Raw genomic sequence first — 16553 nt, forward strand, 5'->3', positions numbered from 1 at the left:
AAAGTGAAACTGAAAAAAATATATTGTCTGGAAAGAATGTATTGTTTTTGACCAAGCGCACGCACCAAATCCACCTCTTCAGCACCTCCAATAAAATCACTCTTTACCAATAGTGTGTAGCTGCAGCCTGCAATTTGAGGCATTTCTGCATGTGGGTATTCCTGCAAGCACACTTTGCTAGTACACGGTGTTGCCCCCGCCTCCTGCCTGCTGTGTACCAGAGTCCTCCTTGCTAGCTAGCGGGAGGGAAACCAGTGTACTTCACTCCCGCCTACCCTCACTGTTGTTTCTAAACACCTACCAGGGTGTTTACAAACACTACAGGAACAAGATCATCCACATGCATTGATCACATTTGTACTAATACTGTTGTATTTTGTTCTAAAGCTGTATTTGTACCCATTGGCTGCATATTCAGGAAAGCCAAAGTTCCAAAAGATGGGCCTAAAATAGTGTATAAGATATCATACAAATGATTTTGCTGTGAATTATGTGGATGATGTTAAAAATATATATTTGTTTGTCTGATGTTATTAATAACGAGCATCCAGATGCTGCACTTGATTAATTTATGATAAACATGTTTGATAAACATACACATGTTAAGAAACTGACTGTTACAACTGTTAACGCTCCATGACTTGATGAGGAATTGGAAAAACTGTATGGTTGAAAGAGATGGGGGAAAAGGAATGGCTATAAATCTGGCTGTATATCTGACTGACTGGCTGACTTACGGCAAATCAAGAAATTGTGACTAAACTTAAAAATAAAAAAAACTATTCAGAAGTCAAGATCAATGACATAAAGAATGATGGAAGAAAACCTGAGTACTTGAAATTAATGTTACCAATTATTTTAATGATCACTTCATTGAAAAAGATGACAAACTTAGGCAGTAAATGCCAACTATGAACAGTAAGCAATCGTATTCATGCATAAAAAAACGAATAATGAAATAAAAGCATTGTAAGTTTGAATTTTGTAAAGTTAGTGTGGGAGAGGTGGAAAAATAAGTGTTATCAATCAATAATGACAAACCTCCAGGCTAGAGGTCGACCGATTAATCTGCATGGCCGATTAATTGGGGTCGATTTCAAGTTTTCATAACAATCTGTATTCGGCCTTTTTGGGTGCATATTATGGCCGATTATATTGCAATCCATGAGGAAACTGCGTGGCAGGCTGACCACCCATCATTATGTTTATAGGAAAAAGGGGGAGGCTTGTAAGCCGAAGAACAACATCCCAGCCGTGAAGCACGGGGGTGGCAGCATCATGTTGTGGGGGTGCTTTGCTGCAGGAGGGGCTGGTGCACTTCACAAAATAGATGGCTTCATGAGGGAGGAAAATTAGGTAGATATATTGAAGCAACATCTCAAGACATCAGTCAGGATGTTAAAGCTTGGTCTTCCAAATGGACAATCAAACTTCCAAAATGGTGGCAAAATGGCTTAAGGACAACAAAGTCAAGGTTTTAGAGTGGCCATCACAAAGCCCTGACCTCAATCCTATAGAAAATGTGTGGGCAGAACTGAAAAAGCGTGTGCGAGCAAGGAGGCCTACAAACCTGACTCAGTTACACCAGCTCTGTCAGGAGGAATGGGCCAAAATACACCCAACTTATTGTGGAAGGCTACCCGAAACGTTGGACCTAAGTTAAATACTTTAAAGGCAATGCTACCAAATACTAATTGAGTGTATGTAAACTTCTGACCCACTGGGAATGTGATGAAAGAAGTCAAAGCTGAAATAAATCATTTTCTCAACTATTATTCTGACATTTCACATTCTTAAAATAAAGTGGTACTCCTAACTGACTTAAAACAGGGAATATTTACTAGGATTAAATGTCAATAAATATTCAAATCGGCCGATTAATCATTATCGGGGGTTTTTGGTCCTCCAATAATCGGTATCGGCATTGAAAAATCACAATCGGCTGACCTTTATTTCATATACCTTTGACTATTGGATGTTCTTATAGGCACTTTTGTATTGCCAGCCTAATCTCGGGAGTTGATAGGCATGAAGTCATAAACAGCGCTGTGCTTCAAGCATTGCTAAGAGCTGCTGGCAAACGCAGGAAAGTGCTGTTTGAACGAATGCTTACGAGCCTGCTGCTGCCTACCACTGTTCAGTCAGACTGCTCTATCAAATCATAGACTTAATTATAATATAATAAACACAGAAATACGAGCCTTGGGTCATTAATATGGTCAAATCCGGAAACTATTGTTTAGAAAACAAAACGTTTATTCTTTCAGTGAAATACGCAACCGTTCCGTATTTTATCGACCGGGTGGCAACCCTAAGTCTAAATATTGCTGTTACATTGCACAACCTTCAATGTTATGTCATAATTATGTAAAATTCTGGCAAATTAGTTCACAGTTCGCAACGAGCCAGGTGGCCCAAACTGTTGCATATACCCTGACTCTGCTTGCACTGAACGCAAGAGAAGTGACACAATTTCCCTAGTTAATATTGCCTGCTAACATGAATTTCTTTTAACTAAATATGCAGGTTTAAAAATATATACTTCTGTGTATTGATTTTAAGAAAGGTATTCATGTTTATGGTTAGGTACATTTGTGCAACGATTGTATTTTTTTGGCAATGCGCTTTTGTTAAATCATCACCCGTTTGGTGAATTAGGCTGTGATTCGATGACAAATTAACAGGCACCGCATTGATTATATTCAACGCAGGACAAGCTAGTTAACCTAGTAATATCATCAACCATGTGTAGTTAACTAGTGATTATGTGAAGATTATTTTTATAATATAAGTTTAATGTTAGCTAGCAACATACCTTGGCTCCTTGCAGCCACAAGGTACTTTTGACGCTGCACTCGCGTAACAGGTGGTCAGCCTGCCACGCAGTTTCCTTATGGATTGCAATGTAATCAGCCATAATTGGAGTCCAAAACGGCTGACTACCGATTGTTATGAAAACTTGAAATCGGCCCTAATATATCGGTCGACCTCTAATATGAAATACAAATGGTATAGAGAGAAATAGTCGACGCGTCATAATTCCTATAATAACTACAACCTAAAACTTCTTAACTGGGAATATTGAAGACTCATGCTAAAAGGAACCACCAGCTTTCATATGTTCTCATGTTCAGAGCAAGGAATTTAAAAGTTAGCTTTTTTACATGGCACATATTGCACTTTTACTTTCTTCTGCATTATTTAAACCAAACTGAACATGTTTCATTATTTATTTGATACTAAATGTATTTTATTTATGTATTATATTAACTTAAAATAAAAAAGTGTTTATTCAGTATTGTTGTAATTGTCATTATTATATATATATATATTTATATAATTTTTTATTATTATTTATTTAAATTATCCGGCCGATTAATCGGTATCTGCTTTTTTTGGTTCTCCAATAATCTACATTGGTGTTGAAAAATCATAATCGGTCGACCTCTAGTGTGGTGTAGCGCAGGGCAGTTCTCTAGGCCCTGTACTCTTTTTTTATTTTTACCTATGACCTGCCACTGGCATTAAGGGGATCCTAATAAAATACCAACAGAGCTGTGAGAAAACAGTGCTCGACAGACGGGGGAGGAGGACACTGTCTAGTACCGGTCGCCACCGCCTCCCGCTTGCACAGCAGGCGGGAGGTTGGAGTGACACTGTGATAGTTAACTAACTAGCTAATCAGCGACACCGTGTGCTATCTTGCTAGTTAGCACACAGTGTCGCCCCCAACTCCTGTGCACTGGGGAAAACCTTGCTTGCCAAGCGGGGGCAAAGGACACTGTCTACCAATCGTCCCCAACTCCCGCTAGCACAGCAGGCGGGAGGCGACACCATGGACTAGCTAGCTTGATAGTTAGCTCGCTAACTAGCAAGCACACGGTGTCGCTAACTATCGCGCTAGCTAGTCCATGGTATCGCCTCTCGCCTGCTGTGCTAGCAGGAGGTGCGGACGATTGGTAGACAGTGCCCTTTTTTTTAGCTAACTAGCAAGCACGTTGTGTCGCTAGCACACAGAGTCGCTCCCGCCTACTGTCTACCGATTCTTAGGACTAGCTGGTTAAGCTAGTACACAGTGTCTTTCACTGCCGCCTGCCAAACACCTGCCCTCACCGTCGGCAGGGGGTGAAGGACACCATCTTCCGGTGTATGGCAAGCTAGCTACTGTTGCCACACCTTCTCCTGTGAGTTTATTGGCGGCTGGCATCCAACATTACTGTGCATTAACCCCACTTACTGTACTGGAGCGCCCCCGCCTCCTGCCTGTCCTAACTTAAAAATGTACCAATAGAAGTATAAAGAGGGGTTCCTGCAAATGCAGGAATACCCACATGCAGGAACGCCCTGAATTGCAGACCAATTTTTCCCTTCTTCTCATTACTGCCATGCACAGGTCAGCTGATACAGCAGGAGTACAGTATCCCAAAATATCATTGATAAAACATTTATTCCAACCTTTTTTGGAAGTACATACCGGGTGTGAAGGCAGTAAATGACGATAGTTGCTCAGGGAAACTCCATATTTGGTGAGTATAACAAACATATTGACGTTTGCAGAGCTGTCTAATAGAAAAATGAATGGTGGCTAACTGGGCTCATCATATTCATCGTCTCCTCCTCTACCCAGTTCAGATCAACTTGGCCAGGAAATTCATGTACAGCAAAGTGTTGCTATGTAAACATACACCGTTTTGAGAAAGTTCACAGTGTGCACAGTAGGATCCCACTAATGAGATGGTGTCTGCACAGCACAGGTCTGCAGTCTGCACTGTTCTTTTGTGTGAACATAACTTGCTACATTACATGACCTGACAGTCTCAGTACACCACACACCCAAAGAGGTGCACAGGGCGTAAGCAAAGCTGTCATTCCCATTAACAGTGATCATGTCCTCCTCCTCTTCCCCCACCAAGGCCATTAGCCAGTCTTTTCATGCTTGCTGCATTGCTGGCAAGGGGTCACACAATATGAATGTGTGTTTGAGAGGTTGGAGTGTGTAGCTGGTGATGGGGTGCAACTTTATTCACTGGTCCCAATGGAGAACTACACCATGATATAGGATTTAGATTATGGATCATTTATTGCCAATAATGTGTTTTTAGAAATATACCTAGTTAGTTATTGTTCATCCAACTGTAAGATAGTTATTACTCAATTATAAAATTATCCATAAATAAGACACATTACAAAGCATGGCGCAAACGTGCAATGCAACTTGAACTGGACTGGGTTATTATGAAAGGAAAAATACCATTAACTAGTAGCTCTTACTCCATATGTAGCAAGCCTATCACTTTAGCTAGCATCTACTTTTCAATCTCGCGGTTGCTATGTTCACTAAAATAACATGGCTAGCTAGCTAGCAAAGCTAAGTAGTGCGCTAGCAACCTTCAGACTGAACTTCTTAACTAGCAACACTAGTTTCCCGAGCACGTCGGTAGGGCCATAATTATAACGTTGGAATTCACATTTGTCTTACCTTATACAGTGTTGTTGTTGCATGTTAGAAAACGGGAATACATGTCAAGGTGGCAGTTTTCAGAGAGCCTTCCAAGGTCCAAGCAAAAGTAATCGTAGCCTTCCAATAACTCAAGGAAAGTAATTTTGAGTCAGTCTCTCACAGAAAGCGAATCTTAGTACTCCTCTTATGCCAAGTAAACACATAACTTACTCATCACAAATATATGTAAAATATAAAAATACATTAAAGTGTGTATAATTTGATGCAATATTTTACAACTCCGACCCGAAAGCCAGACTCCGCTGAATTGTCACTTGCTCAGTCAGATCCAATCCAGAATGTGTTCGTCCCTCCCACAGTCCTCTGTCCCCGCTTTCTCCTCCGCTTCCAAAAAGAGCGAGCTGTGCGACTTGAAATGATATGAAGTAAATAATAATAAATCATATAAATAAAAACTACATAACATGCACTACACTAAAGTTTAAAGCTAGAATCCCAAGTTGTACATAAATGTTTAATAGATACGAATTGATTATTGAAGATGATGACAAATGCCTATGAGCTTAGTTCAACTGTTGTACATGGTTACAACTATAATGATATCATGGCTGGCCAGTCCTTCCATCCATAGCTCTATGAATTTGCTTTTTACCAAAATAGAGGCCAGCTGACCGCTTTGCTATTGTTTCAATTAAGGACTCTAGCTTTAATAGAATAAGAAAACAATTGCACATAAGATGCCATCCAATAACATTTTGCACAGCTGTCAGTGGCAGAAAATGGCCATAACACAGCTTTCCCCAGAAATGTGTACAATTTGTTACAAGTGGTCATTATCTTGCTTTTACAGTGAATTACATAATCTAGCAACATTCACTAGTCTATTATCAGGATTTCATTCATAACAGACACTGGAGATCCATGTATGTATGTAACAATAGCTCAGCAGATCAAAGCTTGACACAAGAATGTGTCACTTTGTCTTTATTGTGGCTTGGAGTAACCTATCCTTGGAGGCTGCAAGTCAAACTCATTTACAAAAAGGTTGGCATGAATGGACTGCTGGCTTCATAATGTGAATGCTTTCATTGTAAGTCCCAGTCAAACACGACAGGAAAATGAGAAAGAGGAATGACCAAAAGACTATAGTCTCGGCTCCCTGCACCTGCCTTCACAGAGAAGATATAAGGGTTGTTCAAATGATCAAAGAAGGCCTGATCCCACAAACAGACGCTTGGAACACCTGAGCTTGGCTTTACACCGTCAAAGGCCTTTAATGTTGCTGTGAGACTAATGACAAAGGACGCCACACAACTCCAGCAGCCACTCCTTCAGAGGGACTACCTCCATGACAAACATAGGAGTTAACAGCATTTCAAGGAAGGCTTTTCACATGAAAATACAATTGAGTGTCCATCATTTTACTTTTGTCCTCTTGTACAGTGACATTACTTTTCGTGCATGCAGTACCTCCCACAACCAGCTCTCCATCTGCATGTCGTGGTTGGCATAGAAGCGCAGGGGCAGCATCACAGCATCATAGTAGTGGTCAGAGAAGTCTGCAAAGTTTTTTGTGATGAAACCATAGGCAGACACCTGAAGGAAGGTAGGAGATTTGTTCACTTATGCATGAAATGCATTCTCAGTCAGCTGTGTAAATATTTGCATGCATAGTTTCAGTATAGCACCATCTAGCTTTCAATACAGATGTAGGGTCTTAATTTGATCACCCTGTTGCAGTAGAACTTTCCTGCAAAGCAGGAAATTAAATACTTGTGTGCTTGAGATTTAAAAAGGCTTCTGAAGTTTGTAATTGCACTTTTACATTTCAAACTTGATTTTCCCTTACAAAAAACGTATCTACCCCTACATGTTAATTAATTATAATCCACATTTACTGTTTCTGCAGGATTATGTTAATGAATTACATCTGACACAATCAATATGAAATAACAGTATATATGGGGTCTATACCAGGACTATAAACAGAGGATGTCATGGTTTCCCAATAAATCACTTCCATACTGGCCAAGTTGCCATATGTCATTAGACACTTGGTTGGTTAAACAGTAACCAATAGATGACCAAGGGCAAAGCATGTGGTGATGTGACCTGACCTGGTCACACATGTGCAGGGCGGTCAGAAGCATCAGAGCACCAGTGCTGGGCATGTAGAGCTGACTGTACTTCAGCAGGGGAGACTTCAGAAACCTGTGCAGCATTGACAGTCAACAGTCATTAGTGTCAAAAGCAGCCAATAATCATCTAAAAGTCTCAATTTAACCTGGCAATACGAGTCCCCTTACCTTTCCGTTACATATGTAACAAAATCTGGATGAAGCATTTTAAAGTGCTTAACTGGTGGCTTAAATCCAAAGTATCGAGAGGGCCTGTTTGAGGGGATAAATGTAGTAAGGGGTGAAAAAACGTTCCATCGAGAACGTCAAAAAGTAAATCAATGGCAAGGGAGCTTACAAAAAGATGAGTATCATCAAGTGAATTGTATGCCTACATCCCTAACACCACTCAAGATTCTATCCATTGCACACCGCAACACATTCATAGAAATACAACAGCACCGTCTTGTGGTAATAAAGTGAATTACAGCTGAGAAGCCTATTCACCAGCATAAGCGCAAGATCATTGTGCTTTCCTTGACCACAGTACTTCAACACACCATTGTAACATGCTGTTCAAATGTACTACTCCTCTTAATGTGGGCTTCACATATTTGACCCTCTCAACTCACCAGTCCCCCTTGTCATGACCGGAGGTGACAGTGAGACCCTGGATAGCAGCGGACATCATCACATAGTCACGTTCGTTGGACGGAATGAAGATATATCGGACTCTCTGCAGATAGGAAATAGTGAAAGCTTTAAGGAATAGTTGCATAATAAACCACTCAGAGTATGACAAATTCCTAACACTTTAAAATGGACCGGATTCAACACTAGCCCAGGGTTTCCCAAACTTGGTCCTTGTGACGCCAAGGGGTGCATGTTTTTGGTTTATGCCCTAGCACTTCACAGCTGATTCAAATAATCAACTAATCATCAAGCTTTGATAATTTGAATCAACTGTGTAGTGTTAGGGCAAAAACCAAAATGTGTACCGGTTGAGGTCCAGAGTTTGGGAAACGCTGCTGTAGCCTGTCTTACCCGTCCCCGTGGGACCTTGGTGAAGCCATCTTTTCTGTAAGAATTTAGGGAATTCTTCATAGTATTTGTGGTGAACCCATAGAAAGATGTCTTTGTGCCCACGTCCTCCTCAAAGTGCTTGGTGATTGCCCCATTGACCCTGGAATAAATAATTGACCATCAGTCTAATACTTAAGCGTTTCCTTAAAAAGTATGTGGATTAATACAAGGAAATATTTTCAATTGCAACAAACTTGATCTTGGTTATGTCAAAGAGCAATAAGAAGTCTAATAGTTTTTTGAAGATGGTCGAAGGGGAGCTGCAGCATCACTACTGACCTGAAGACAAAGTGGTGACTGTCGATGGCCCTGCCTTGTTTGGAGCCTCGAAGGATGCCTCCATTTCCCACCACAGCACAGCGGACACACTGATCAGGCCACCTGCGCTCAAACAGGCGGCTGCTGGACGAGTCGTTGAGCAGGGACAAAGTGGATCTCACAACTGATCAACAACAAATAAGCAAAAAGGTGAGAGGACAATGACTTTATATACAGTACACACGTAGTTTGGTTGAGATGATTAAATAGGGTCCTGAAGGGAATGTTCATACAGTCCTGGGCCAGGCCTTTCCAGCCGTAGGGGGGCATATACGTCTCCAATCGCCCCCACTCTGAATGGCTGAAGCTCCCGGCCCACTGCAGCACAGGCACTTTAAAGTTAAAGCGTAGTCTGAGGAAGTCGTCCTTCTTCACTGCTTTTCTCAGAGGACACAAACCCTCCAGCTGAGTAGAGACAGACCTCACTTGACATTGTACTGTACAAGACGGATATGTGTGCCTTTGTTCTATTAGATGAGAGGCAACTACATCATCTCTGTGCGATTACCTTCTCTTCCCCAGTTGCTGTGGTGTTGTCCCAAAGCTCTTCATCGCAAGTCCAAATGCTATCAAACTCTGTGTCTTGACTAGAAGAAGAAGACAACATGTATTGAAAATGCACAACAACGAGTTAAATCCACACAAAACCTTGTTAAGTGGACATAAGCACATCAGAACAATCCAGCGGATTTGTTTAAGTCAGGGATGGGCAACTTTGATGGGGGTGGGGGCCACAAAATCTGACCTCATGGCTCGCGGGTCTGTGGACCCACATCCATACCCACACATGCAGTCAGAGCTGGCCCTAGCCTTTTGGGGACCCTAAGTGAAATTAGAAGTTACATTTCTGTACATTTCCTGCAATTCCACACATGTTGCAGTTTTAAAGCAAGTTTGGGGGGGGGGGAGTTTCCCGTTTTTAATAGGACATCTGATTGAGAGTAACTAACAAAATCACTGTGGGCCACCGGTAGGTAATTCAACCATGATTACTGCAAGTTTAAATAGCTGGCTGCAAATCTGGCTGCAAAATGAACTTACAATAAATAAATAAAAAATAGCTGTCATGGGCTAATTGAGTGACGTGAGAAAAACTGCTGATGCACAACCAAATTCCACTTGATGTATTCTACTATTTTAACTCTCAGTAAGTTGAGACCCCGACCCCCACCCCCCAAAAAGTCTTTGGGACTTGATCTACGGCTTGTGGACTGTCAGTCACCCATCCTTGGTTTAATGAATACATGAAGATTTTAACAGATATTTTATGGTACCAGAAGTTCAACCCATCAAAACAATTCCTAACATGCATTTTACAAGGTCCTTTCCTTGGAACAGAGGAAAACAAGTGACAAGACTCCTGACCTCAATTCAAAGGAGAGTTCAAATTACTGCCATAAACGTGTTGTAGTTGTGATAATTACTGCTGTCAGTTGTGTAATCAGCATATTACATTTACATGCACAATTTAAAAACCAGAGCACAACGTCTAAACTGTAATGTAGACAGTATTTGGTTCATTTAGGACATGTCTGAACAGGAATAAAAATGAGGTCAGTTGTGGGATATAGAGACATTTGCCTAGTCAGTAGCTTTACCATTAACCACAAATTCAGATCTTGACAAAATGGCAAGCATACATGTGAAGACACCAGCAACACTGGAACCTCAAACAATCTCTCATTTAGTAAAGCATTTGAGTTTCAACTTTCAGCAACTAACATGAAGGTAGAGTCTTATGAATGGGAAACGGATTATTACAAACTCCCCCCAAAAATGCATGAATTTGACAAATGTAATCTCATCTGCTAAAATCAAACCATTCCACAATAAGACACAAGAAAACTACAGTCGCAGTAGGTTGAGTGTGTCAATGTCTCAGTTGAATGCAACAGGTCATAGAACTGTCAGGGTTGATGGATTACAGGGATGAAGATACAGGTAGTTGATTTGTATGGATAACATTTTTTGGGACAATGTTTTCCCAATTAACTAAGTAGCCTAGATTACATTCTACCAACGTTTTGGAATATACAAATGTTTGAGAGGGAAAACAATTATAAAAAAAGCAGAATATTCACCTGTTTGCAAGTCTGTCGTGGAAGAAGTCCAGGTCATAGTATTGTCCATACATAATCATGGTTATAGTAACACTTACACATAAAGCCCCCACTAGGAAGACACACTTCCTCCAAGAAATCGTCATATTTCTCAACTAGAGAACATAATATCTCGTGCTGTTTGAGTATAAAAAAAAAAGTTTGAGTTTAACTTTCTGTTACAAGTCATTTACTGCTCTAAAACCCAGGTGAGTCAGTTGGGTGAACAAGGTTCATATCCTTAATGCTCCACGTGTTGTGCGCAACAGGAGCAAAACAATTTTCCTCTGAGTCTTTTTTTCGGTCAGACTATGATCTGTCCCGCAGAGTATGATTGTGTTGTCTCTGTTCTGTTTTTATTTTATTTTAAGCTGTCAATATAACGACGCATGGCGAGACCCATTTAGTAATTCATCTCTTGGTTTCTGAGATATTTTCATCATTGCAGCATTAAGAATTTTGTCCTTGTAGCCTCTCATTTTGAATTAATCTGTCTTTTTTTTTTGCATTGCTGTCAAAATCTGACTGGTGGCCACAGATTAGTTTAACCCTGCATAACTGGCTATATGGTAGACGATTCTTGAGGGGAAGAGGATGCATATTATCCGCACATAGCAAGGTATTGCGATCCGTGGGCTTTGTGTATAAGTCTGTGTGTAATGCATCATTCTCTTTGATAATCCATAAATCCAGGTAGTTTATTTTTCTCTCATCAGTCTGCATGGTGAATTTGAGGTCTCATTTAGTAGAGTTTGGAATTAATTTAGTTCCTGCTGACTTCCTTCCCAGAGCACAAAGACATCATCTATGTATCTCTTCCATATAAGTATTTTAGAAAGTAAGGGTGTGTCTGTTTTAAAAAGGTTTGCATAGTTGGGGGAAAAGGGAGGCCCATGGCTACATTCCGAATTTGAAGGAAACAGTCTGACTCAAAGACAAAATAGTTATGGGATAATACCAGTTCAGTAAATTGTAAAATGCAATCATTAGATGGAGCAAGGGTCATTAATATGGTCGAATCCGGAAACTATAATTTCGAAAACCAAACCTTTATTATTTCAGTGAAATACGGAACCGTTCCGTATTTTATCTAACGGGTGGCATCCATAAATTTAAATATTGCTGTTAAATTGTACAGCCTTCAATGTTATGCCATAATTAAGTATAATTCTGGCAAATTAGTTCGCCACAAGCCAGGCGGCCCAAACTAATATTGCCTGCTAACCTGGATTTCTTTTAGCTAAATATGCAGGTTTAAAAATATATACTTCTGTGTATTGATTTTAAGAAAGGCATTGATGTTTATGGTTAGGTACAGTTGTAAGGGTTTTCCTGTGGTGAAGTAGAGGCGGACCAAAACGCAGCGTGGTTATATTGATTCATGTTTAATAAAAAAAGATAAACATGAACACTACAAAACAATAAACGTGGAAAACCAAAAACAGCCCTATCTGGTGCAAAACACAGAGACAGGAACAATCACCCACAACTAATGACACCTGCCTCTGATTGAGAACCATACTAGGCCGAAACATAGAAATACCCCAAAACATAGAAAAACAAACATAGACTGCCCACCCAACTCACGCCCTGACCAGACTAAATAAATACAAAACAAAGGAAATAAAGGTCAGAACGTGACAACAGTCGTGCAACGATTGTGCTTTTTTCGCAAATGCGCTTTTGTTAAATCATCCCCCGTTTGGTGAAGTTGGCTGTCTTTGTTAGGAAGGAATAGTCTTCACACAGTTCGCAACGAGCCAGGCGGCCCAAACTGCTGCATATACCCTGACTCTGTTGCAAGAGAAGTGACACAATTTACCTAGTTAAAAGAAATTCATGTTAGCAGGCAATATTAACTAAATATGCAGGTTTAAAAATATATACTTGTGTATTGATTTTAAGAAAGGTATTGATGTTTATGGTTAGGTACACATTGGAGCAACGACAGTCCTTTTTCACGAATGCGCACCGCATTGATTATATGCAACGCAGGACACGCTAGATAAACTAGTAATATAATCAACCATGTGTAGTTAACTAGTGATTATGGATGATTGATTCATTGATTATTTTTTTATAAGATAAGTTTAATGCTAGCTAGCAACTTACCTTGGCTTCTTACTGCATTCGCGTAACAGGCAGGCTCCTCGTGGAGTGCAATGAGAGGCAGGTGGTTAGAGCGTTGGACTAGTTAACTGTAAGGTTGCAAGATTGATCATTCTGCCCCTGAACAAGGCAGTTAACCCACTGTTCCTAGCCGTCATTGAAAATAAGAATGTGTTCTTAACTGACTTGCCTAGTTAAATAAAGGTGTAAAAAATAATAATAATAAAATAAATTTAAAAATCGGCCAAATCGGTGTCCAAAAATAGACAAACATTTCCAATTGTTATGAAAACTTGAAATCGGCCCTAATTAATCGGCCATTCCGATTAACCGGTAGACCTCTAGTGGAGACAATCACAAAGACAGGTGAAACAGATCAGGGCGTGACAGTCAATGCACCTTCCTCGTGTGTGGAGTTGGGGGTTTCGTTTTATGGAAATGCCCCAATTCAAACCAACTGGCAGTTTAAAGAGGTGTGGCCATAATTATGGAAATTTGGGCTGGCTTGCCTTTCAATGATTCTTTATAACCTCTACCTTTCTAACTTGCTTAAACTTGATTACATGATAAGAGTACAATTTGAGGAGAGCAAAGTGTACATGTCATGCATTACATGTACATTACAGGTGCCATTGTAGCTACATGGATTTACATGGATTTCTCAGCCCATCTGCAAATCTTTTTCCAACATGACAGAATAGGATTGGGTTTTAATTGGTCTCCAGCTGATGACAGGACCCTTCAACCAGTAGAGCCCATTTCCCTTCCTTGACTAGATAAATAACCAACGGCCAGGGGGAGCACTGAGAGACCAACAGCTGATGTCATGGTGATTCCTGTCCAGACCAGAAGAATGCAGCACAGAATGGGATCTCTGCTGCATACCAGAATGTATTTCATGCAGAGATGGGAATGAGTGGTGTTCCCATAGAAATGTAATTTGAAGACGCACTCCAGCTATTTTTGAACATTTCCTATTCTTAAACAATATTCCATGTATAAATAAATCCAATAATGTACGCTTAAAATTGGAATCCGTAGTGGTGAAACCTCCACGTTCATTTGTGATATTACAACAAAAAAGATGTTACTTCAGACAATGAACCCTGTTTTTTTTCGGCAGACATCATTGCACATCGCTGCACGTGCAATAGCACAGCAGAGCATGTTCTCTGATGTAGTTGTTAACCTTGATGTGGGAGCTCCTCCGCCGTCTGAAGGTCCAATGTAGTCCTTTCATATCAAATCATTTCTGGGTCACAATTAAGTCCATTAATGTGGTTGTTTTCAATTAAAATGGTCAAAAAGCGAAGAAATTGCTTCTTAGCAAAGGGCAATTTCGCAAATAAGAATTTTTCTGGGACTGTCTGGGAGTGGGGAGAGGAAAACTGAAAATTTGCTGTTATTGGCAGAGAGGTTTGGAACTCTTTATCTTATTGGTCTATTAACTCATTTATTGCATGTTGACGTCACCATGGAAGGCCAAAACTCCACCCCACCAAAACAGGCTGACATTTCAGGGAGTCTTTTCATACAGCTCTTACACTAGAAGTGCATTATTATCATTTTCATAATTTCACAGCATTATTCCAACCTCATTGTGTGGAAATATACACTCACCTGTCAGTTTATTAGGTATACCACTCCATTCACAAAATGGATCGCTCCTACAGACAGTGAGTCACGTGGCCATAGCTTGTCCTATAAAGCAGGCAGACAAGCATTGAGGCATTCAGTTACTGTTCAATTGAACGATAGAATGGGCAAAGTGAGTGACATAATCGACTGAGCGTGGTATGCCAGGCGCGCCGGATCCAGTATCTCAGAAACGGCCACCCTACTGGGCTTTTCATGCATGACAGTGTCTAAGGTTTACCAAGAATGGCGCGACAAACAAAAAACATCCAGTCAGGGGCAATGCTGTGGGTGAAAACAGCTTGTTGATGAGAGAAGTTGAAGGAGAATGGCAAGAATCATGCAAGCTAACAAACGGGCCACAAACGGACGAATAACGCTGCAGTACAACAATGCTGTGCAGAACTGCATCTCGGAACGCACAACTCGTCGATCCTTGTCAAGAATGGGCTATTGCAGCAGACGACCACAGAGGGCTCCACTCCTAACAGCTAAAAAGAAGAAGTGGCTCCGGCTGGGCACATGATCACCAACACTGGACAATTGAGAAGTGGAAAAACATTGCCTGTAACATGGCAGCGAAATCAGTTTACTTGAGTGGCCTGCTCAGTCCCCAGACCTCAACCCAATACAGCATCTTTTGGATGACATGGAACGGGCTGTTTACAGCATGAATTAACCGCTGTTGAATCTGCAGCAACTGCATGATGCCATTGTGTCAGCGTGGAACAACATCCCTGTGGAGCGTTTCCCACACCTTGTAGAATGCCCTGAAGAATTCAGGCTGTACTGAAGGCAAAGGGGGGTCCGAACTGGTACTAGATGGGTGTACCTAATAAACTGGCCTGTATATTCTGTATATAAAACACAGAAAAATCACATTTTTGCCTGCACTGGAGCTTTAATAAACAAAACAAAAACAATAATAAATGCACCTGGGGCTGCCAGTAGCCAGTGGTGTATTTAAGTAAAAAATACTTGAAAATACTACTTACGACTATTTATATTGTACTTTTACCTCACTACATTCCTGAAGAAAATAATGGACTTTTTACTCCATACATTTTCCCTGACACCCAAAAGTATTCATTACATTTTGACAAGTAAATGGTCCAATTCACACACGTATCAAGAGAACATCCCTGGTCATCCCTACTGCTTCTGATCTGTAGGACTCACTAAACACAAATGCTTCATTTGTGAATGATGTCTGAGTGCTGGAGTGTGCCTCTGGCTATCCGTCAATAAAAAATGTAATAAAAAATGGTGTGTCTGGTTTATACTTTTTCTTTTGATACATGAGTACATTTGAGCAATTCCATTTACTTTTGATACTTAAGTATATTTAAAACCAAATACTTTTAGACTTTTACTCAAGTAGTATTTTACTGGGTGACTTTCACTTTTACTTGAGTCATATTCTATGATGGTATCTTTACTTTTACTCATATGACTGTGTACCTTTTCCACCACTGGCAGTGGCGCTGTTTCTCCAAGTGCGGAGCTCGGCTTTAAAAGTAAAAAAATATGTTTTGAGCAAAATCATTTTTTCATGTTGCCCTCTGATGTCATCGGCCTCCCACCTTGATTGAGGAAAAATATAAGAGCAATAGAGAACATTTGTGCCATGTCAGAGTACACCTGGACCACCTATCGAGATATGCCTTTTGTTAAGAAAATCAGATGATAAATGAGCTGAAAAGGTTCTGTGGGTATTCCACTAAAACCCCT

At 40.5% G+C, this 16553-nt stretch overlaps 1 protein-coding gene across 1 annotated transcript; it reads right to left on the minus strand.

Moving 5' to 3' along the window:
* Positions 1–6403: 6403 nt before the first annotated feature.
* st6galnac2 (ST6 (alpha-N-acetyl-neuraminyl-2,3-beta-galactosyl-1,3)-N-acetylgalactosaminide alpha-2,6-sialyltransferase 2) lies at positions 6404–11345 on the minus strand. Its single transcript, XM_065014466.1, has 9 exons — positions 11061–11345; positions 9488–9566; positions 9213–9384; positions 8941–9103; positions 8623–8761; positions 8211–8314; positions 7768–7851; positions 7579–7672; positions 6404–7057 (listed from the first exon to the last, which is right to left on the minus strand). Exons 1-9 carry the CDS (start codon positions 11183–11185, stop codon positions 6878–6880), a joined length of 1140 nt encoding a protein of 379 aa, XP_064870538.1. The 5' UTR covers positions 11186–11345; the 3' UTR covers positions 6404–6877.
* Positions 11346–16553: the final 5208 nt, after the last annotated feature.

This window comes from Oncorhynchus nerka, unplaced genomic scaffold, assembly GCF_034236695.1.
Source record: "Oncorhynchus nerka isolate Pitt River unplaced genomic scaffold, Oner_Uvic_2.0 unplaced_scaffold_3007, whole genome shotgun sequence".
In the NCBI taxonomy this organism is placed as follows: domain Eukaryota; kingdom Metazoa; phylum Chordata; class Actinopteri; order Salmoniformes; family Salmonidae; genus Oncorhynchus; species Oncorhynchus nerka.

What these genes read in the sequence shown, in the direction of transcription:
- st6galnac2 (XM_065014466.1), bottom strand. Translation starts at nt 11,185, where the DNA reads ATGACGATTTCTTGGAGGAAGTGTGTCTTCCTAGTGGGGGCTTTATGT. An exon ending in CAGCAACTGGGGAAGAGAAG is followed by an intron (nt 9,385 to 9,487) that starts GTAATCGCACAG and finishes GTCTCTACTCAG; the next exon opens with CTGGAGGGTTTGTGTCCTCT. An exon ending in GTTACATATGTAACGGAAAG is followed by an intron (nt 7,673 to 7,767) that starts GTAAGGGGACTC and finishes AATGCTGCACAG; the next exon opens with GTTTCTGAAGTCTCCCCTGC.